At 38.9% G+C, this 21275-nt stretch overlaps 2 protein-coding genes and 1 non-coding gene across 4 annotated transcripts; 1 reads left to right on the plus strand and 2 right to left on the minus strand.

Moving 5' to 3' along the window:
- Nucleotides 1–2708: 2708 nt before the first annotated feature.
- LOC119907456 (proteasome maturation protein) lies at nucleotides 2709–6731 on the minus strand. The gene is made up of 6 exons (XM_038725225.1): nucleotides 6642–6731; nucleotides 6240–6337; nucleotides 5257–5317; nucleotides 3376–3477; nucleotides 3154–3247; nucleotides 2709–3060 (listed from the first exon to the last, which is right to left on the minus strand). The coding sequence occupies exons 1-6, from the start codon at nucleotides 6714–6716 to the stop codon at nucleotides 2993–2995; spliced, it is 498 nt and encodes a 165-aa protein (XP_038581153.1). The 5' UTR covers nucleotides 6717–6731; the 3' UTR covers nucleotides 2709–2992.
- Nucleotides 6732–6918: 187 nt separating this feature from the next.
- On the plus strand, nucleotides 6919–6990 carry trnac-gca. Its single transcript has one exon. It is a non-coding gene; the product is annotated as a tRNA-Cys (tRNA).
- Nucleotides 6991–9880: 2890 nt separating this feature from the next.
- On the minus strand, nucleotides 9881–14755 carry cunh11orf65 (chromosome unknown C11orf65 homolog). 2 transcript variants are annotated; one of them, XM_038725239.1, is made up of 9 exons: nucleotides 14666–14755; nucleotides 13155–13245; nucleotides 12961–13053; nucleotides 12825–12878; nucleotides 12513–12722; nucleotides 11572–11702; nucleotides 10809–10920; nucleotides 10575–10630; nucleotides 9881–10337 (listed from the first exon to the last, which is right to left on the minus strand). In XM_038725239.1, the coding sequence occupies exons 1-8, from the start codon at nucleotides 14668–14670 to the stop codon at nucleotides 10586–10588; spliced, it is 741 nt and encodes a 246-aa protein (XP_038581167.1). In that variant the 5' UTR covers nucleotides 14671–14755; the 3' UTR covers nucleotides 9881–10337; nucleotides 10575–10585. The 2 variants fall into 2 exon arrangements, with proteins under 2 accessions (XP_038581167.1, XP_038581164.1); XM_038725236.1 differs by having other exon boundaries at nucleotides 10236–10337; nucleotides 10750–10920.
- Nucleotides 14756–21275: the final 6520 nt, after the last annotated feature.

The following is a 21275-nucleotide window of genomic DNA, read 5'->3' on the forward strand; positions in this document are numbered from 1 at the left end:
CAAACATTTTATTTCAGCTGTCAGAGCCATCAAACAATGGGTGCAAATTTAGTGTGTTACTATTGACCTCTTGTTCAGTCAGTAAAGGAAATACTTGGACCATTATTTTGTATGTATGGGCTGTACTCATGCTCCTGGCTCACAGAGGGAGTTGACCTGACTGAAGGACTGGGCATGGCTGAAGGAGTAGGTATAGCTGGTGGAGTAGGTGTAGCTGGTGGAGTGGATACAGCTGGTGGAGTGGGTATTGTTGGGAGTGGGCATGAATAGTGGAGTGGGTATGAAAGGTGAAGTGAGATTGTGGTGGTACTGCATGCTGTGTGGGCCGGTGGGACATGGAGTATGGCCTCAGAGGTTGCAGTGACATCCAGTCGGACAAAGGTGGGTGTGATGTTTGGCTTGACATGGCATTCATAACACTTCCAATAAGCTGCATAAACGTTCTGGGCTTGTTGTTGCTCCTGTTGACTCTACACTCTTCAGCTTGCTGCTGTGCCTATAAAATAGTCTGAAAGGTTGCAGACTCATGCTGGTGGTGTCTCTGCTCATCTTCCATCATTGCATTAAGTAGTTTTTTTTGTTGTTCAGCCATACATTCTTTCATTCTGCTGTCCAGACCAATCTGTTTTCTGGATGCAGCCCCAGGGATAGCCCATCTCATTGCTGGCTGCTGAAATCTCTCACTGATTTCACTATCAATAATGCCCTAAAAATAGATGGGTAAACATTTTCATGGACTTTCATACCATCATAGTTGCAGACATTTTGGTAGGCAAACAACAGATGATTATGATTAAATGACAACTGTAGCACAAGAGCAAAGTTTGTGACAGTGCACCATATTTGTAGGTAGCGCATGGCATGTCATTAGAATCAAATTAATGGATACTCATTCATTTGATTCGATTAGGCTGTACTTATGTAGATATTCAGCTGATCTTCAAGACAAAAGGAAGAGATAATACAACAAGGTCTACACAGTCAGTTACCAGTTACCAGTTAAACCTACCTGTGGCTACCCACCCCAGAAAACGGTGAACTGGTACATGGTTCTAGAGGGTTCCAGTCCATCTACTGGGCTCACCACATGTCTTGAGTTAAAGATCCATCTGATCAAGGTTATCGTACCACACAAATTTGTCTTTAACATCTGACAAGCTACCACTTTTCTGTAAAGTGTCCGGGACTTTGATGTACTGTTGATGCATTTGAGCAACGCAACACTGCTCAATAGATCGCTGAGTTCCTATGCACCGTCTCTAATAAATGACAAATGTTCTCTTTAGCCCAAATATTCAGCACACACCTTACTTCATCGTGAGCTCAGGTCTGTCCCCTGCCAGATGACGCTTTGGCAATACGTTACTACTTCACCAGCCACAAAGACGGAAAGAGAAAACGTTTTTTAACCAATAAAATGACGATCGCACTCTTCCTGTGATTGGCTCAAATGGTATTCACACCAGAAATGAACCACTCCAGAGTTCACTTGACAGCGGTCCGACACCGCCTCTTTGTGCGGTTGTTTGGTCAGCCCATAGTCTGGTGTTCACACCAACTCAAACCAGCCTTAAGAAGGTCGGTGTGAACTCACCCTGAGACTGACAGCAGCTCCGGCCAAGAGTCTGACTCCCTTAAGAGGGCAGGTGGGGACAGCAGAGGCTTCTAGCTGGAGAGGCGTGAGTTTGTAACGTTATACATTCATTGAGTTGATAAATCCACTAGTATTTGTTGTTGTTAAGTTGGAAGTTATTTATTCCCATGTTTTGAACAAGACTTGTGTGATGTTATACTGTGCTGGTTGTTCTGACACATTCAGAATCATTACCGCTTGTTGTTACCATGGCTGCTTACTTTGTGCCCCTTGTGCATAATTTGAAGGCTCATTATTACAGTTTTGTATTTCCGCGGTATGTAACATCCTTTTACAACAGGGTTGTACTGTATAATGACATGACGTTTGTAGTTCCCCTTATGCTCCTCACAAAAGCAAAATTACATACAAAAAAAATTAAGTTATACTGTATAGGCCTACAGAAATAAAACTATTTTGCATCAGCCCTATTAAATCTGTTTTCCCAAATTCTGTGTATTGCATTAAATTTTGTTCTGGATTTTGCGTTTTACAACTTAAGCACATTTTGTTAACACAGGGGTAATGATGTGGCAGATGAATAAAATTTTAACAATTCAACAAGAAAATATAAAAAAATGTAATATCAATTAATTTGATGCATCATGCAAAAATGCACATAGAAATATTCAAATGTGTGTGCAATTATTTAGGGGGACAATTCAAAATAAATGTTTTGCAACAGGATATTAAAATACTATATGATACTACCTGACTACTGACTATTCTCACAGATCTTATGCAGGACAGCCTCTATATTGTGCCTGAACACACCATGGTAAAGGTGCTGTAAAAAAAAACCTGCTTATAATGCTAGGGGAAAATTATAAATTACATCCAGAACTGAAGAAGCTTCTTGGATGATGGTGAAACTGAGTCTAGTTACCCTTGGACAATTGTTTTATATTATTTTGACAGCTGTTACCGTAAACATATTTACATAGATCACAAAATTTGATAGCTATTCTTAATGACACAACATTTTTGTATGGTTGCACAAGAGCACAAGCCCCTACATTACAATATGAGCACAATAGAAGTACAGTTAATTAATTTGTCAAATGAACCCACATCATGAGGAAGGTTATGGAGTTTATTAGAAATGCCAACCAGATTGGAATCATACAAAAGCAGCACTGAATGCTTGTCTCAGTGACTGTTCAACAACCCACATCTACTTTGTTTACAGGGTAACTTCCCACACACCCCTCCCATCAAGCCCCTTTCTCTCACAAAGGATTACAGACTCAATGTTCCAGAACCTGAGTTGGTGATTTTTTCTTTTTGAGTCAATAAACAAATGTATGCAGACAAATAATAAACCTAAATCTATGTGTGTAGCTGTGCATCCATCTTCTTTCACAACAGCCCCAGTTTGTATTCCACCATCATGTGTGGCTCGCCCATCATTTCACTCTGGGCAGGATCTGCAAGATAACAGGACACAAATGGCATGTAGTGGTTCGACATCATATTCAGACAGTTGTTTCAATGATTTTGTAAAGGCACAAGTATCTCACCGTTGAGGATGTCTTCAAAGCCGATGGCCTCGTCACTGCCTCGCAGTGTATCCAGAGCCAGGTTTGAACTCGGTAAGAACGGCAGGCGCTGGATCTGAAGGGACGAGGGACAGACATCAAGAGTTATCAGAGAGAAGGATTACTTCAAGTAAAATTAAAACAACTGAGAAGGGAGAGGAGTGAAAGGAAAGGGGTTATTAGGGTTGGGGATTTAGACATTACCTGTCTAGCTGCCCTGTACTCCATCTGCAGTTTGAGTGGAGCATGAAGACCCTGGATGTTTCTGAGTGTAGAGAAATTCATCTTGTCCTGGTTCAGCTGGAACTTCACACCACAGAAACACACAAAACATTCAGTACCCATTTCCATCACATGTTCCTTTGTTGTTAAAACCCAAAAAAGAGAATATTTTCAATTTTATTTTCACTAATAAGCTCAATTTGTGGAAATTACCAAAAAAACTACATTACGATGTTACAAAGATGTGTTTAGCTGACATTTTGACGTCAGAGTAGTTAAGAAACATGTGTGATTAATAACATTAATTATGGCTGCACAGATACAATAAGTTTGCCTGGCTCACTGGGAGTTCCACCTGTGCCTTTTCATTCTACAAGTCAAAATGTCCGCGGATGACAAAGTTCCACCAACTCATGTTCAGTCATAAATGATTCTCACCAATATGGCTAACATTAGTCTATCATTACACATTAAAAGCCTTGCAAGAGGTGTCTGCAATTAGACTAGGGTTGAACGATTAATTGCATTTGCGATATTATCGCGATGGGATAAAACGAGGTTTTATCCCAGGTGACTCTGGTCACATGACGCCCAAGAGTAAAGCAGTCTGCAGACGAAACTCAACTTCGCACATTACGCTGTACCTTTACTTGATGTTGTACAATGGCCTTACGCTTGACAGAAGCTGACACAACAGAAACTTTAGTGTCACACAGGGAATGAAAGTAGCACCCTCCACCCAAGGGTAACTTGTTGGTGGTGGGTGAAATCGTCAGCCCATCCGCCACTTTGACAAACAGGAAAAATACACAACAGAAAGACACGTGTAGTAAGGTAAGCGCACTGTGGCAACCGGCGCCAGCATCACACACACAGCCACCAGTCAGCTCAGGAAGTATCTGTGAAACGGTGTTTCAAACCAAACACACACATTCGAAAGAGGCCCAGTCAGTCCTGAGTTACAGCCAGTGCAGTGTGCTGCTTACCAGCATCGGAGGCTGCGGGGGAGGGAAACTCCGGTGTCTGAGAATTACTAAGCTTGTCTATTAAACATGAGAGGCGTCAATTGGTTTTATTTTCATTGGCCAACTTTTTAATTGAACCTCAAACTGAGTATTTTTTGTTTGCTTACTGAGATGGACTCCTAGGAGATTTGAACTGAGATAAGGACTCATTAATTGGTTGTTGAACTGTGGGTTTTGTATCAAGCGCTTACTGTATAATATAACCCTATACTGTGGTAAACTTAGTTGTTCTTGTGATCTATACGTAAGCCTACCTGATGATATTATATCATAAATTTAATGCCATGAGAAAGATAATTTGAGAGTCAAGTCATATTATTAAAATTTGATATTTATTCTCCACCATAGCTCATAATAATAATTCATGCATGACCTAATTCATCATAACACAGGCCTGACCCACAATAAAGAACAATGTATGTTTAATCTAGCTAATATTGTGTTGGTCATACTATACACTGATTTACTGCTTGTCCATTTTGAATAATACAGAAGGTAAAGAGCTTAAAAATTTATTGCATATTAAATCGCAATATTAGTTAAAAAAAACAAAACAATCGCAATTAGATTATTATAATTAGAAATCATCCAGCCCTAATTTAGACCTCTGCACAGGTTGAAAGTGAGCGAACCTCTACTGGGAAATCATGTGAGGTCACCAAACTCTGAGCACTAACAGACTTGTTGCATCAGGAGAGTCAGGGACATACCAATCAATAGTAATAATAATAATAATAATAATCTGTACACACCCACACAGTCCTGAGGAGAAGTCTGAATTGTGTAGAAGCGCTAACTTCTCATCATTCATTTTTCTCTTACAATTCAGACTACTCACATTTTTTTCAGACAGCTCCAGCGAGTGGCTTGGGAGAAGCTCATTCTTCACACTGGTAAAGCTGTGTAGCAAAAGAAGAAATCCAACAAGCAGGTAAACATCATTATAATGTACATGTAATTAGATTTCGATTATTCATTTCATGAATAATGTTGTATGTGGTTCTCATATCGCGTGACATGAAGACTTCATAGCCTCTCTTCAGGTAGGACTTTCATACTGCAACACTTTGTAAAGAGAGAAACTGACAGGATAAAGTCACTAACCTGCCTGTCAGCTCGCACTGGTCCGTTACAGTGGGTTTACCATGAAGGCTTTAATACGTGTGCACTCCAAATGTAGGCGCGGCTATCTTATGCGCCTTCTCACAAACGAGTGACAGAAACAGGCCGTTAATGTTACCGTAGTTACCCAAGAATAAAAGTGGTTGTCTCGAGTCGAAAGTGTGCGAGCGTGGCCCAAAACACAACTTTAGAGGTCTGAAATGTAATTATGAGATGTGTAAAAAATATTTTCGGTTCATTTTGAAACTGTGGCGGAGCAAATTACTATGGTGGGCCGCCATGGTCTCGTTACTTAATGGGAAACACTGGCTGTTTCTAAACTACCTCAGACATATCTATCCATCATAAGTATTTTTTCCATCAATTTATTGTCACTAAACAGCCAACATATAACGTTACATTGATACTGATATATCCGTGATAAACTAATGTCACCCTGGACGATTCAGCTCCACAGTAGACTGTATTAGAGAGCAAACTAACACTGAAACCTCAAATAAGTAAATATGCATAAATGATGTTAATTCGTGCTTTTGACAAGTAACTTTATGCATTTCAATCTACAAACGCGACTGAAACTGGCTTTTTTTAACCAGAGACACAGCTGTCTGTCTGTAAGAGCATGGTAGGAGAAGGTATTAACGTTATACACATAGCATTGGGTTTCACCAGGTTATTTTATTTGTGGCATCGTCTCACCCGCTACGCAGAGAGTCCTGCACCCCATAAGCTCCCTGTGGACATAAGCCTGCCACAGGTACACTGTCTTTCAGCTGAGAGCGGAGTCCTCGAGTATTCTGTAACAAACGAAAACACAAATTCACCATTCATAATTGCTAACATTTAGTAAGCATACAACAGTTACAAACACTGAACGCTAAAGCCACCAACTATGAGCAAGCTAAGCGCTAACTAGCACGAGCTCGAGTGACTAATCAAATTCACAGCTAACCGGATTTCACAGCATATAAAGACAGAGGGCAAATATGCGAGGAAGTACAATTAATATGCCTTTAACCACATAAAAAATGGCACTGCAACGTTACTCAATGTGTTAAGATAGGATAAGTTATCGTATATAACAAGACAACCATAGCCTACCATTGTGATTCCGTTTCTTCCACTTTCCTTTCGATACACTTGAATATCCGGATGGTCGCATTTCCATGACGACATATCCGGTTCAAGCCAGCGTTGCATTGAATTTATTATTTAAAAAAGCCTGATAAATAATTCCTCTGTTTTTATCATACAGAGGATGCATTGTATACGTAGTTAGTTCGTTTTTAATGACCTTATAATGTAACATACATCACAACCACACAAACGTCGTGTGTGATTATTGTTAATAATTGTGTGTATCAGTTTTTCATAGCGAGGGGGTATAGCTCAGTGGTAGAGCATTTGACTGCAGATCAAGAGGTCCCCGGTTCAAATCCGGGTGCCCCCTCTTTTTCAACGTTAAATACAGTCTGTTTTGGCACAGGTAGGGAATCAGTCAACGTTATTCTGTCATAGTCACATTACGAAACTGTAGATACTACGCGAAATAATTTATAATGAGTTCTGTAGATTGTCTCATACAGGAGCTATCTTTGACAGTTATTTCAGAATCTCTGGCACAACATCACACCGACATACTAAACCACTAAAGACACAAGCCATTTCAAGATACAAGTTTTTATTTAAAATACATGACTCAAAGAAATAGGAAACACAAACTAAAGTTTCTAGTCAAATGTATTAATCAGATCCGTGTATTTTCTGTTTGTGCTCTTTTCTAACATTCAAAGCTGGGTGTCAAAAAGTCTAACACTGCTCATCATTTCAAACACAAGGACACGATGAGAATGCTATTAATGGTAACATCATGGTAGCTACAAATCCCATTTAGGATTTTTATGGGAAGAATATACTGTTATGTGTTTTTATATATTAGAAGCATGGATTTTAGCTGGCAAAAGAGCTCTTGATGTCTTTGGTTTGATATAATTTTGTAACAGAACATGGACTGCAGTAATGTTAATTCTTTACACGGGGATTACAGTTTTGAGAGTGAACGCTCTACTTCAGGACACACCTGATAACCATAATGATGAATAATGATCAAGTCCATCTCCTATTCTTCGGGTACTCAGCAACCCATGACAGTGGAAGCAGCTCCACAGAGTGCCACTAGCTGCCATTGACACCCCATTAACACCTGGTATAAAAATGTGATCTCAATCCAGATACCTCATCCGGATAATAATATAAACAATCTAGTTTCACCTTTGTGTTTACACCTGGTATTTTTATCCTCATTGAGATCGGATCTGTCATCCAGAGCAAAACTTGTGTGTGAGGAATTTGAAGTGGTGACAAATCCGCCCAGAATTTTTTTTGAAAGTGTGTTGACAAATTCTTAATTATTTAACCCCTCTTGTGAATTTTGGCAAACTGAGTTATTCCTTTTGTTGTACAAAAAATATTGTGTCCGTTTGTCCAGAGGTGTGTGCCTTGTTAATAGCAGATCAGCTGCACAGATGATTGAATCGCAACAGTTATTTCTTACTGTATATTATTCATTTCCTGCCCGTATTGCATTCATTTTTCACGCAGTTTTGTTGAATAACACATCTTTGGCTGCTTTCATGGTTCATGCATTATTACACAGTAACTAACGTGAACTTGAACAGCGGCCGTGTTGCTGGACTTTTAATCTTGATAAAGCATAGTAGCCTACATGTGATGGATGTCTGAAACACTGTGGTTTGCAAATGAAATCTACAGTACATACAGCATTTAAGGACACAATACTTTTTGAAGATCAATTTGAAAATGAAAAGTCCAGAAAGTGGGATTAGTGAAAATTCTGAGTATGTTGAGCCTGAGATGAAGGAAACTCTGGGTTTTCTGTTTCAGAGAGCGAGATCAGATAATTCCTAGATCAGTAACTCCGGCAACTGATGCTGTGAATCTAACCTCCTTGGGAGGAGGTTAGATTCACAGGATAAGTTGGAAAACCGTCAGTTTCTCTCTGACTCCTCCCCTCCTGTGGAGCCTGAGGCGGCTGTCTGACACACCTTTTCATTTCCTCATCCATTTTGTCGATATCAAAGCACATATCTGAACGCAACTACATTTACATTTACTCATTTGGCAGACACTTTTATCCAAAGCGACTTACATTTGAGGAACAACATACAAGATTCAACAGAGCATCAAATACAGATCTACAACTGACAATACAGCAATAAATAAGAGCTCATAGTACATATCACATCAATGGGGTAAATACCTAGAGAAGAAGTAAGAGTTAACAAAAAGTGCAATCAAAAACTACATCTTTAAAATGTTTTTTTTTTACCCAAACATGATCTTGAACATGACCGCTTTTATGATCAATCTGTCATCGATGTAAGGACAGATCTCCACACATCTTGATTTATCCTCAGCACAGAATAAAATCTATGTCCGTCTAACCGACCCGTTCTCAGTTGCACTGAAAACACTTACTGTGGGCTACATTACTGCAGTAATCACTGTTTAATATGTAGGCTAACCTATAAAACTGATCAATGAACAGTAGCCGAATCTTTCATATTGTAGTCGCACTGATTGGAACATTCGTAGTTATCAACTGGAGATAATGTGACTATTTCTGAGTGAGGATGACTGTGGTACAGCTGAAACAAACAGGCCTAAGGTTTAAAAGTGAGTTTTTCATTATTACCTGCTGATAGTCTGAATGTGTTTTGACAGCATTAATAAAATACGAAATAAGCCAGATTTTATTAATTTAAAATAGAAGTCTAAAACTTTAACACACATTTTTCACTGCAAAAAAATAATTAATAAGCTAACGTGCTGGGTGTGACTGTGACTTTACAATCACAGGTTCACAGGTAAACTGTGTCTTATATTTGATTTAAAGCTTATTTGCATAATCAGGGAGTTGATTGCCACCGGCATTCGAATGTAATGGGCTGTAGCACTTTATCATTCATTAAGGGAATTCCATAGTAGTAATAGTAGCCTAATAATGTTAATGTATTGATCCTTCTTCCACTCCTGCGTTTTAGAGCCAATCAGGGTCCGCGTTGGCAGCATTCATATTACTAGCTCCACTCGATTAAAATGGAGGCTCTGGCTTTATTTACCTGTTGCCATGGTGAATCGTAGTATGGGCGCTCCATTGATGATGGCTTTTTTTTCATCCCCACGCACGCGCTTCTATCAGGCTCAACATACTCAGAGTTGCTTGAACTTATTCTGATCAGCTGTTCTGGAACTGAAAATTTCCCACCTCAGGCTCAATCAACCCAGAGCTCAGGGATAAGCTCAGAGTTTGTTAAGCCTGCTTTCTGAAACAGGGCCCAGGACACATGTTGACGCCTTTACAGCTATGCAAAACATTTGAATGACAACTGCGTGTCTTCTGCTACTCAGAGGAACTGTTTAAAATGTTGATCAGTTCAGTGGCTGCAGCGAGATGTTTCCAGTTATATAATCAGTTTGGTCTGGGTCCATGTCACATAGATTCAATAAATTATGAATAAAATAATTAGATTATAGATTTGTTGATTTCTTTGGAAGTGGAAATTATAATTATGCTAGTTTGTGTCCCATATGTGCCCCCACAGATCCCATAATTGCTCCTCTGTGACTTTACATGCTGTATTCAGCTGCAGAATTAGCACATCGGCACGTGGATGGTTTCAGCATAAATGTTCTTATTCTGTTTTCCCTAACTGTCTTCATCAGCCACACCAGCAAACTCATGTGGCTCTAACCTGGGTGGAGATGAAGGAACATCTGTAAGAGGAAGAGAAGGACAAGAGACAGGGGCGAAGTAAAGTGAGTGAACAGCTTCTCATCTGTGTACACATTGTGTACTAACCTTTGCCTTGCGTACCATCCTCTGAGCATTAACAAAGTGTGACAAGACTGTAAGAGATTTTTTTCTAACTGCTCTTTGTCAGAGTTGAATTGCAAAATTGACTCGACAGCAGCAAAGATTTGCAGCCATCACTACAAATCATTATTTTTTACCTCTGCTTGCCTCAGAGGAGTGACTGCAGGCCAAATGTCTCCACTCCTCCATATATCTGCACAGGCAAAAGAGCACATCATTAAAATATGTTAACAAAATGATGAAGACTAAATCATTTTGACCTGGTGAAAAATAAAACAGAATGCATCAGAATGTCACAGCGGAGGATCTTACTCCTCAAAGCTGAGAGTGTTGGTCCAGGCCAGGAGCTCATCCAGCTCCCATTCCAGTACCTCTTCATCTCCCTTCTCTTCAATGGTGGCCATCACTTCCTGGGCTGAATTCCCCACCAGCGTCGCCATGTGTCGATGCGCTGAATGAGTCTGCAGACGACCATGGTTATACCTGTAGGTAAGGGAGAGAGGGAACACGCACTTATACACAGAACTGTGCATAACACTGCCACAGATGTGTATTTTTCCACATTTTGTAATAGCATGAATGGCACAAAAGGAGATTAAAATATATGGAAATAGTAAAGATGACTAGAAATAGTTACTGGTTTTGAATATTTATGTGCCAAAACAGTATTAACAAACAAAAATAGTCAAAAAGAATACAAATCCTTGAATTTGCTGTTCTGGTAAGGTTTATAGTGTTAATAAATGCTTGCGGCCTTTCTGTTTGTGAGATAGTCAGAGATCAATTAAAGAAAGACTAAGAAAAAATCATCACATTCTTCCTATCTGACCAGTTAAATTCATTAGTAATAAAACAAATTCTTACTCAGTTCATTACACTCAAGGGCCTTGCTGCTACAGCCTTAATTGGTACAGTATGACCAGAAGCTCATGGTGGTTAATGTTAGCCAACTTCACTGCAAATAATATTGCTGTAACAGATACTACAATTCACTTTATGACTCTTCTGTATTAAAGAGTCTCAAGAAGGAGGCCACAGTGGTCACTGTGTAGCAAAAGACTAGTTTTAAGGGACAAATGATGATGATAGAATGCTGACTGTTATTTTAGACCACACACACCTTCTTAAACTCACATCTGCTTCAGCCATTCAATTTTCCTCTTTTTCCTCCACCTGTCTACATCCTGTTGCCGCTGCAACCTGGAATGATGAAAGTCCATTTTTTTGTTTGCACCAATCTCTATGGGCTCACCCATGGGAGCAACCTATCAGAGAGACAAAGAAGCACATAAATACAGATGTAATAACCTCCACGTTTAGTGGCTAACATTTGAACCTATATCTGACTTTGTTTTTTGTTTATGTCTGAGAGCATTACGTTTTATTTATGTTAAATGTCCATCAAACTGTTTGATATGATAAAGGCAAAAATATTCCATAAGAGTGTTTTGGGCTGTTGTAGCTGTTTATCAGAATCTTTCCACAAAGGGCAAATTACACCTTGCATTGTTGGTTCATATTTTATGTTTGCTCTTTGCATGAGTATTGTCAGGGTTTGATTAGAAGTTTTGTTTGTTTCCTGTTTTTTCTTTTTTTTAATTGTCTGTCTCTGGTGTCCTTGTCTTGCTTTTCACCCTGCCTGCTTGTGTTTGTGTTTGTGTGTGTGTTTATTTATTGTTCAGGTTCCATTCTGTATTTGTCAGTCCATTGTCGCTTGTGTCCTGTGCATCTGCCCATAAACTCTGCCTTTATGTTTTTTATATTTAGATTCACACCTGCCTGTTCAACCTGGATTGTTGCTTTTTATTTGTCTGTGGACTTGGGAACTGTTGCCTTCCCTTGCTGGATTATTTTGCTTTTGTTTGGAACTGCCTGTTTGGATATTCATGGATATTACCTGCCACCACCTGTAAGTTTGTATCTTTTGTGTTTTGTTTAATAAATGAGTGAACTAAATCTGCCATACTGACTGTTATTGCGTCTGGGTCCAAAACTTGTTTTCCTGCGTCTGCACTCGGCAAGTATTTTGACAAATGACAGGCAAAACAGAGAATGATCTCCTACACGTTCTTCACCTTGCTACAGAAGAGCCTCCAGCTGTTGTTCTCCATACGCTGGTACCATCCCGATCGGTCCACCAGCATAAGAGGCAAGCCATTGTTGGTCTGCCGGGCCACAGACTTCTTAAGGCCTAGCTGGGTGTAGTCCTTTGGGCTGCTGGCACACACGTCCGCGATGGGTCGATGGGTGAAGATCTTGTAGTAGATGTTGGGAGGAAAGGTAATCTGAAAGCAAAGGCATATACAAGATGCTAGCAGGTAGGTCTACATTAACATATCCACATAGTTATTGACTGATTTACAACTATCTCCCTATTTAGCTCTCACCCCTCCGAGTCGAAATCTGATGAACACCCCAGCAGCGGCATCCAGCAACTCTGCCTACCGCGGGAAAATTAAGTTTTACCATTTATTTTATTTGTTGTTGTTGTTTGGGTTTAAAAGACAGCATCATTTCTGTTACCTCTCGAGGATTGACAGTTCTGAGGATCGTCCGTGGATCCTGATGGTTGCAATGGCTGATAAGCTCACTGAAATACTTGAAGATCTCTCTGTACTACAGTTTGTATAGGAAAAAGAGTTTATGTTTAGTTTATGTCTGTTTACTTTCATTCGTACATGTGCAAGAGTGGGTGTACCCACAGCAGCAGCACCCACCACATGTCTTTTCCAGGCCTTCTGAATTATTCTGGCCGCTATCTGCTGCAGTGTCTCCTGCTGGGGCACCTGGGGACCCTCTTCCTGTAAGCTGGAGGGATATAGAGAAATGGGAAGAGAAGGCAGACTGTCGAGAGTAGTAAGATTTTCTTTTGTCATTTACAGTATGTTTGTAGTCTTGAGGTATATACAGTACTTGTATTTTACTTAAGCTTTTTCTTTTTCTGCTACTTTATCCTTCTACTCAACTACATTTCAGAGAAAAATATAATACTTTTTATTCCACGAGATTTATTAATCAGTTATGGTTAGTAGTTATTTTACTGATTAAAATATTACATCCAAAACATGATTATTTTTATAAAAAGTGATTAGTTAATATACACTGATCTACCCAACAATATATAAAGTAGTTAAAATTAGATCCACCTCACCTGCTACAACATTCACATCAATAATAATAGTCCAATGATACAATAAATAATATATTAAAATAATAATATATATATCTCTTAAAGCTTTACTTTACTTTACTCTACTTTACTTTAGTTCATTTTTTACACTTTTTGTACTTAAGAATTTGAAAGGAGAATTTTCCTTGTAATGGAGTAATATTAAACTCCTGTCTCACTCTCTTTAATTTAGTATGGCATCTGAATTTGCACTCTAAAGATAAGCAGTGCATATGATGCGCACCTCTTACTGCAGCAAATGAAGGCTGTTTAAGATTGAATTATGCTAAACCAGGGCTGGACAACCTTAGAGCCTGGACCCAACATAGGATCATATAATATGCTGGTAGGGTCAAAAGAGTCTAAGACTGACCTATTAACTGTTGTGATATATAATTAAATAAATTTGTTCTTATGCCATTGAGGTCCCTCACTAATTAGTATACCACACTCAAAGTCAAATCAATTTCACAACTCTATTAGTTATGGGAACATTATAATGAGGTCCAAAAAAGGTTCAGAAACCCTGGACTAACCATTTTAATTCATAATGTGCCGGGAACAAAGTTCTAAGTGAAAGTAACATTATAACTGAAGTAAGCTAATGAGCTAGCCTTAGTTGAGCTAAACAGAATCAGCTTTATTGGGCACGTATTTAAAGATTTTGGTTATACACAATCATGCAAGGGTTTTGACTGTAGTTTTAAGTTGCTCTAAATAACTAACGTTACACACAGTTACTTCCAAGAGCAATTTTCATGAAGATGAATAGAAATAGATTTAACAGTTACAGCTAAAAACAAGACAGCAAAGCTAAATACGTTGGCGTTAAAAAAAACGTGCAAAACATAGATTTATATTTTAATTAGATTGTTTTTTGTATATATAATATAATATATATAAACAATATAATTTAAGCTACATAACTCGGTTTTGTGTGCAATAACGTTATAAACGATTTTACCTTAGTTAGAATTAAGATATTATCAGGACTAAAGAATGTTATGATGCATTAACTTACCACTCAAACAGTCAAACAACAAAAAATATATATATTACCTCATGACTTCCTGTAATTAAAAGTCTAATTTAAAAGCTGTCTGTTGAACATAGACAAAAGCTGCTGACGCGAGTTGACAAATTATTTCACATGGTTACCTGGCAACGTAGAGTGTCAGCATACCCTTTTCCGGTCCGGAATATTCACAACAAAAGTGATTTGAAAGCTTGTTTTTAAACATAACCTCACTGCCTGACTTCAGCAGACTACGTCCAAAAATGTATGCTTTTATTTTTTGACAAAATCATCAGGTAGATTTAGATGGAACATTAAATTCTGATGGCACCGTGACAAACAACAAAATAAGTTGTATTGAGCAATTATTTAATTTAAAACTATTTATGTATCAGCCTCTGTGCAGAACACAGACTTGATTTTTATACAGTGCAGGTCAAGGTGAATAAAATTATATTTTTACCTTTGGCCATTAGATGGAGCTCTTTAACAAGTAAAGGCCTGTAGCTTTTCTTTCGCTTTCCTCCACTCACACGATACAGCACTGTTGAGCAAATGAATGCAACCACTGTACATCCCAAATCACTAAGAATCTTTGCAAATGTGTAATGTTCTTTCCTCTAAACCTCCTGACCTGACGATCTTCCCCCCTAATCCTTTGTCACAAGTCTGTCAGTGGTATGCAGTGTCATCCCCAACCTGCGTATGATATCTCTCTGGTCATAAGCAAAACAGCATATGCTGGAAGTCTGCCAGTGTCTTACAGAGTAAGTAAACACCCAAAAGCACATGTTAACATGCAGTAGCCAAGCCACACACACATACGTATGAACCATGATCATGGATTTGTATTCTGTATTTTTCATTTTAACAATTAGAATGAGTTTTTACGGCACGTTGAAATGACAATAATTTAAGATGGCTGGTTGTAACAATAGCTCATATAGTGAGAGAAATAAAAAGAACACTCCATGCGAGCATTGCAGTGTTTCCTGATATTTTATAAAGGCCAGTCACTAACTTGTCACCGACCATGTGCAGCAAACCCAACTGAATCAATCCGGTTACAGCTGGATCCAGTCACATACAAATAGGCTACAAAACATAAAATTTCAGTTTCTGCCCCTTCAGCTGTGACAGTTTCAAAAATTTAAATCAAAGAGAAAGTGAATTCACTAACAGGGCTAAGCAAATACAGAAATCCTCTCTGTATTTATTTGCTGGTGGATTTTCAACTGTATTTTTCTGTGGCCCACCTGTGACCCAGGCGGTAAACTGTGCTCATAATTCCCAACTAAAACATTTGCTGATATGAATTGCTAACTAGACAGATGTCCATTATGCAAATATCTACACAATGTATTTCCTCACCAAAGCCTGTGGACATGTAACAAAACTCAATTCACGTTTATTGAAAGTAGACGTCTTTCTCTTATTTCAGTCTGTTTATTTTCTTCAGGGGGAATGCTCTGTCATCTTGACTACTAACTAGCATAGACATTTATATCAGACTGGTTTCCATGCTTCCAGCTGATAGAATATAGTTCATACACCTGAAACATAACTTTTGGATGTAGTGTAATCACATTTTGATTTCTGATTATTTTCTAGACCTTTGGCTTGAAGGGGTGTGACTGGCATTTCAATGCAGAAGAGGGGAAAACACATTTCTGAGTGTGTGATACAAATCAGCTGAGTGAAATGAGTGTTAAATTAGATTGGTTTGACAAACGAGTTTTCCTGTTAATACAGCTGACATTTCTGGCCTGTGTGATCATCGCAGCTCTCTTAATTTTGTTGATGGCTTAGTATTTTAATTAGTTTGGACTTTGGCTGCCAAGAACAACAGCAAGACAGACATCCAAACATCTAGTACTGGAAAGAGCGCAAGGGTGTGAGTCAGAGGGGCCTGATGAAAAGAAGAAGAGGGAGGTTTTTAACTTGTACCTAAGATTATCTCTGAGCAGAAGGAGGGTGAGGTAATAAGAAATATCTCATCTGCATACACTAAGTCTAAAGTGCTACTTAATTGACCTGAACACCTAAATTTAAAGTGATCGTCTCCTGTATCATTATGGTGACCCTTACCTGTCACTTACCCGCTGATAAGTAGACAGGAAAATGTGCCCTGTCCTTGTATAATAACACACAAGGACAAATTATATATTCATATCATTACCATGGGTGTTCCCACTTTCAATCCGTCCCTGCATTTTAAATAGGTGTGCCAAATTTAGAAAGTCTGTCTGTCACTGAACAATTTCTCTCCTTCTCGCTCCTCATCAGACACATACTGAAGCTGTGTCATTTTCTCCTTTGGTTTGTTATGTGTATTTCTGCACCGGTGTGAATGGCTTTTACCTCAGGGCCTGGGCGAGATGACAGCCATGTTGATGGGCTCTCTCTCAAATGGAAATGCTTTGTCTTTCCAGACCCTCATCAATATGGGAATGGCACAAATACAACATCAATCACTTTACCGAGTTCACGCAGTCAAGGGGGAATTGAATTCTTTACAAACGTTAGGGCATTTACGTCACCTCCTCAGCTTAAACAGTCCAACCCCAGTTCAGTCCTCAGGGCAGCTTGTTCCTCCTGCAGGGAAACTTGTTCCAATCACAAAGTGGGGTTCATGTCTTAAACAGTAGGGGGCAGTAAAAGACTAACACACATGTTCCATAGGTGCAAAGGCATGGGAAAACACAAGCGTGTTAAAGGGTGATCTTAAATCCTATACATTATAAAATATTGGTTCATATTGGTACAGTGTGTTTAGATAATACAGCCTATTATGCAGCCATTCACTCTGGCAGTATCCATCCATCCATCAGTTCATCTCTCTTTTAGTATTTCAAAAGTAAAATTGTTAAAAATAAGACAAATCTGCCAAGCTCATGCGTCATTTGCTAGGATCCGGTTGGACCAATCACAACCATTTATCTAATATAGGACGGGTTTGATTTGATGACAAAAAGAGGAGCGTCACCGGTTCCCTTGGAAATAAAAAATTAACTGAGAGGTTCCAGACTAATAATGCATTTACAAATTATTCTGTCTTAAAAGACAAACAATGACACATAAGCAATAACAATGATGATGATGACTCAGTACTCCTGTAAATATTATTTACAGAGACCAACAATTCCCACCATGAGCAAGAACTTGGCAACAGTGGCAGAGGCAGAAAGACCTGCTGAAAGCGACAGAAGGAGAGGAGAGGGCCGAGAAAGCACTGGAGAGGGAAGAAGTCGAGTTAGTAACATGTATTTATGAGATAAGAATGCATACAGAGAGAGAGGGAGAGGAGGAGAGAGGAGTTCAGTGCATCATGGGAAGTCTCCCAGCAGTCTAGGCCTATAGGGGCATAACTAAGTTCAGGGCTCATCTGAGCAAGCCCTAACTAGCTTTAGCTTGTTTTAGCTAGCTTTACCTAAACTTTATCAAAGAGGAAAGTCTAAAGCCTTCTCTTAAATGTGGAGATGGTGTCTGCCTCCTGAACCCTAAGTGGGACCTGATTCCACAGGAGAGGAAGAGAGAAGAGAAAGTGAAAAATGACACATTAATAAAGTGTACTGGAGTCAACTCTGGACATACCACTCAGTAGGAGCAGTAACTCTAGCTTACGGTTGCAGATTCAAAAATCATTTTTACAATTCTAGCTTCTCACATTAAATGCTTAAATACTCACAGTGGGCCTAATGCAAGAACCACTTGTATATCTTATGTGGCACATGATTTAAGAGAATTTGTGGCAATTTTCTAAAATATAGAGTTTCTCTTAGGTCCAGTCTTGTTGTACCAGTTATGTACAGACAGTCTGCCTCTCTCCCCTTTCTCATTTGACCAATTTACGACAAGTTTGTCCAGCTAAAGCTGGGCACTGTGCGAATCTGTTGATCTTGTAAGTTTGTTTGCTTCACTACATGTTTCACTACACGCTATGTGACTTTTAGGCTCACACTGTACGGATGACTTGACTGAATGTAAGCGCGGAACCCCAACTTGGTTATGTCCAATGGCAGTTCTATTAAAGTTTATTACTCAGTGTTGACAACAAAAGAGAAAGCCAGCATGACTTTTTGCAATTTTACTATGAGCGTAAAGTAAGGAGAATTATAAAGAATAATATGTAGCGGCTGGAAGATGCAGACAGTCGGGTCTGTCTGATCTGTAGTGAAGTTCATTTTCATATCATAGCACAGTCTGAGTCAAGACTACGGTTTTAGCTGCTCACTATAGTTGATAGTATGATCTTTTGACAGCAGCCTTGAGAGAAATGGGCCTGTGGAACTGCTCAGACTCATTAGAGTCCAGCTGACAGACCTGACCTCCCTCTGGAAAAAACAGGAATTCTGTTACATGCCCTCGGGAAGGCGCTACTTCACCCCATCAAGGAAAAAAAATGTCACCATGGGCCTAGACATGGGCCAGTAATTGTAAACCTTAGAACCATTGTGTATTTATTTATCATTTATTTATGTATTTATTTCCCTGAATTGTGTTCCCGGCTTGGTCCATGCATGGTGACATGCATTTTCTGCTTTGGTCTGGTGCTCAAACACTGATATGTTGCCACTGACAGGGTGTCTGAATAGATTGTGATTGTTCTGTTTTTGTTGTATGTGACTGGTAGACTGAAACTGAATTGGGGTAAATAAAGTTGTTTGAATTTAATTAAGTTCAAATTAATTCAGACTGCAAGACAGCCCACCAATATATTGGACCTGCCAAAAATCCAATAGATTGTCTGACAGCCAGATCATTGATCGTTCTTCCCAAATCCTTAGGATGAGAAAATGAAACTGTTGCATGAGGCCCATTGTTTCCCACACCTGAGAATGTGCCATATATCAAAAATATGTTTGAAGTAATTATAGGGAGTAAATGAAACAGAAAAACTGTAAACTAATTTGCAAGAGTAATTTGCCGTGCACCTGTGCCTGGAAACAAGAAGATATTTCATGAGGCAGTTAGGATGAATAATGCAGAAAAACATACTTTGAAATAGTACACAGGGCTCTGTGGTGTGTGTAGATATGTTTAGATGGCACATTCATGTACAGTGGCCATTATGTGTGTGCACAGTTTGATTGTATGTAAGCTCACATTGTACATGAGCATAACACAGCCAACTTGTTTTCCAATCATTTTGCCCTGTTTGTACGTGGTGATTAAACTGGCCCGACTCCAGGCTAAAGCTCCAGATCACAGCCAGCTTCACCATGGCGACTTCCATCACTCCATCACTCAGTAGCTGTTTTTTTTTACATATAGCAGGATAGCATCAGCAGGATGGTAAAACTGCTGAAATGACCTTTTACTCTTGTAAATTTATGCTTTCTACTGGATAATGTGTTCTCATTTCCATGCTTGTCTGTTTTCTTATTTTCAGTGGCACATTTATAATCAAATCTGCCAGAAACAGTTGCTTAAAGGCTTTTGAAGGGCGAACACAGTTTTTTTCTGTTAAGAAATACAGTATCCATCAAATTTTGACTGTGAAACTATTTCAGTAAAGCAGAAGGTCAGGTAGTTATTTTCTTTAAGAAGAAGGGTTTACAATGTGACTAGTTTTGCTTTCTCCTTTTGATCTTGAGTTCTTCCATATTCTTTACAGAAAAGAAAAGCAAATTAAAGTTTTAGAAAAGACAGTTAAGTCCAGTATCCAGAGGTGACTACAGACACAATTTATCTTGTTTGGTATTCATAAATTGTAATGTTTCAGTCTGAATAGTGTTTGTCTTCAGCCCAAGGCCATTATTCTTTATAGTTCCAAAAGTCTGAATAATATTTAAACATTTGTTCATTATGTTTGAGCTCAAATACTGAACAACCTATACACCTACAAAGAAGAAAAAAATGTGCTCAAAAGGCTCAATCACACACAAACACAGAGTTGAGTGAGTTTTTTTGATCGAGGGAACCACCTTTAGACTTGGTTGCAACAAATGTTATGGGCAGTTGAAAAATTGCTTTTGTACTGCGTGTTGAAAACACTTCATCTTTTCCAACCAGCAATGAATCAGCTCAGCTTGTGTCAGACTTGGTCAGACATTCCCCTTCATCTTTTAGATATTTAATATTTTATTGCTATTTTGTAGTTTCTTTTTTTATTTAAAAAATAATAATAATGATACAGTGTTTTTATATGACCTCATCAATACATTAACCGAAAAGGCACACTGTAGCAGCAGACTGTACATCAAATTGACAAGAAATACCTTTAAGATGTAGCAGAGAATAAACCACTTTATGTACTTTATCAGAGCACTTCAGCACACACACACTTAAATCAATACGTGGGACAATGGAGAAGCTCCTTCCAATAAAACTCATAATAGACTCAGGAGGGGCAGAGGCGGAGGACATACTGTAGTATCAGTGAGCTAATAGTTTGTCTTTTCATTCTCTTTCTTCCTCACCAACTCTATTGTTTGGTCTTTTTATTTTGTTTTCTCTTCATCTTTCTTCTCTGCAGCCTCTCTGATATCTCCAACTTTCCAGCACAGTCTGCTCATTTGCTTTCTTTCCTTCCGTGTCTTTATCCTCCTGACTGTGAAAGTGACAACGCCATGTGGCCGTCTATGGTTTGAGGAAACTCGCAGCTCTCTCTCTGCCTGATGGGGAGCTTCCATGACACTGTTTTTTGTCTTC

Source organism: Micropterus salmoides, unplaced genomic scaffold (assembly GCF_014851395.1).
Source record: "Micropterus salmoides isolate LMB-PRFRI ecotype aquatic unplaced genomic scaffold, ASM1485139v1 Ms_hic_scaffold_1, whole genome shotgun sequence".
In the NCBI taxonomy this organism is placed as follows: domain Eukaryota; kingdom Metazoa; phylum Chordata; class Actinopteri; order Centrarchiformes; family Centrarchidae; genus Micropterus; species Micropterus salmoides.

Coding starts and splice junctions, on each gene's coding strand:
- LOC119907456 (XM_038725225.1), bottom strand. CDS start 6,716: ATGTCGTCATGGAAATGCGACCATCCGGATATTCAAGTGTATCGAAAG. Junction 6,338..6,641: donor GAAGAAACGGAATCACAATG/GTAGGCTATGGT, acceptor CGTTTGTTACAG/AATACTCGAGGACTCCGCTC. Junction 3,478..5,256: donor TGGAGCTGTCTGAAAAAAAT/GTGAGTAGTCTG, acceptor TGTGGTGTGAAG/TTCCAGCTGAACCAGGACAA.
- cunh11orf65 (XM_038725236.1), bottom strand. Junction 11,703..12,512: donor GGAGGCTCTTCTGTAGCAAG/GTGAAGAACGTG, acceptor TCTCTCTGATAG/GTTGCTCCCATGGGTGAGCC. Junction 10,921..11,571: donor ATTGAATGGCTGAAGCAGAT/GTGAGTTTAAGA, acceptor CCTTACCTACAG/GTATAACCATGGTCGTCTGC.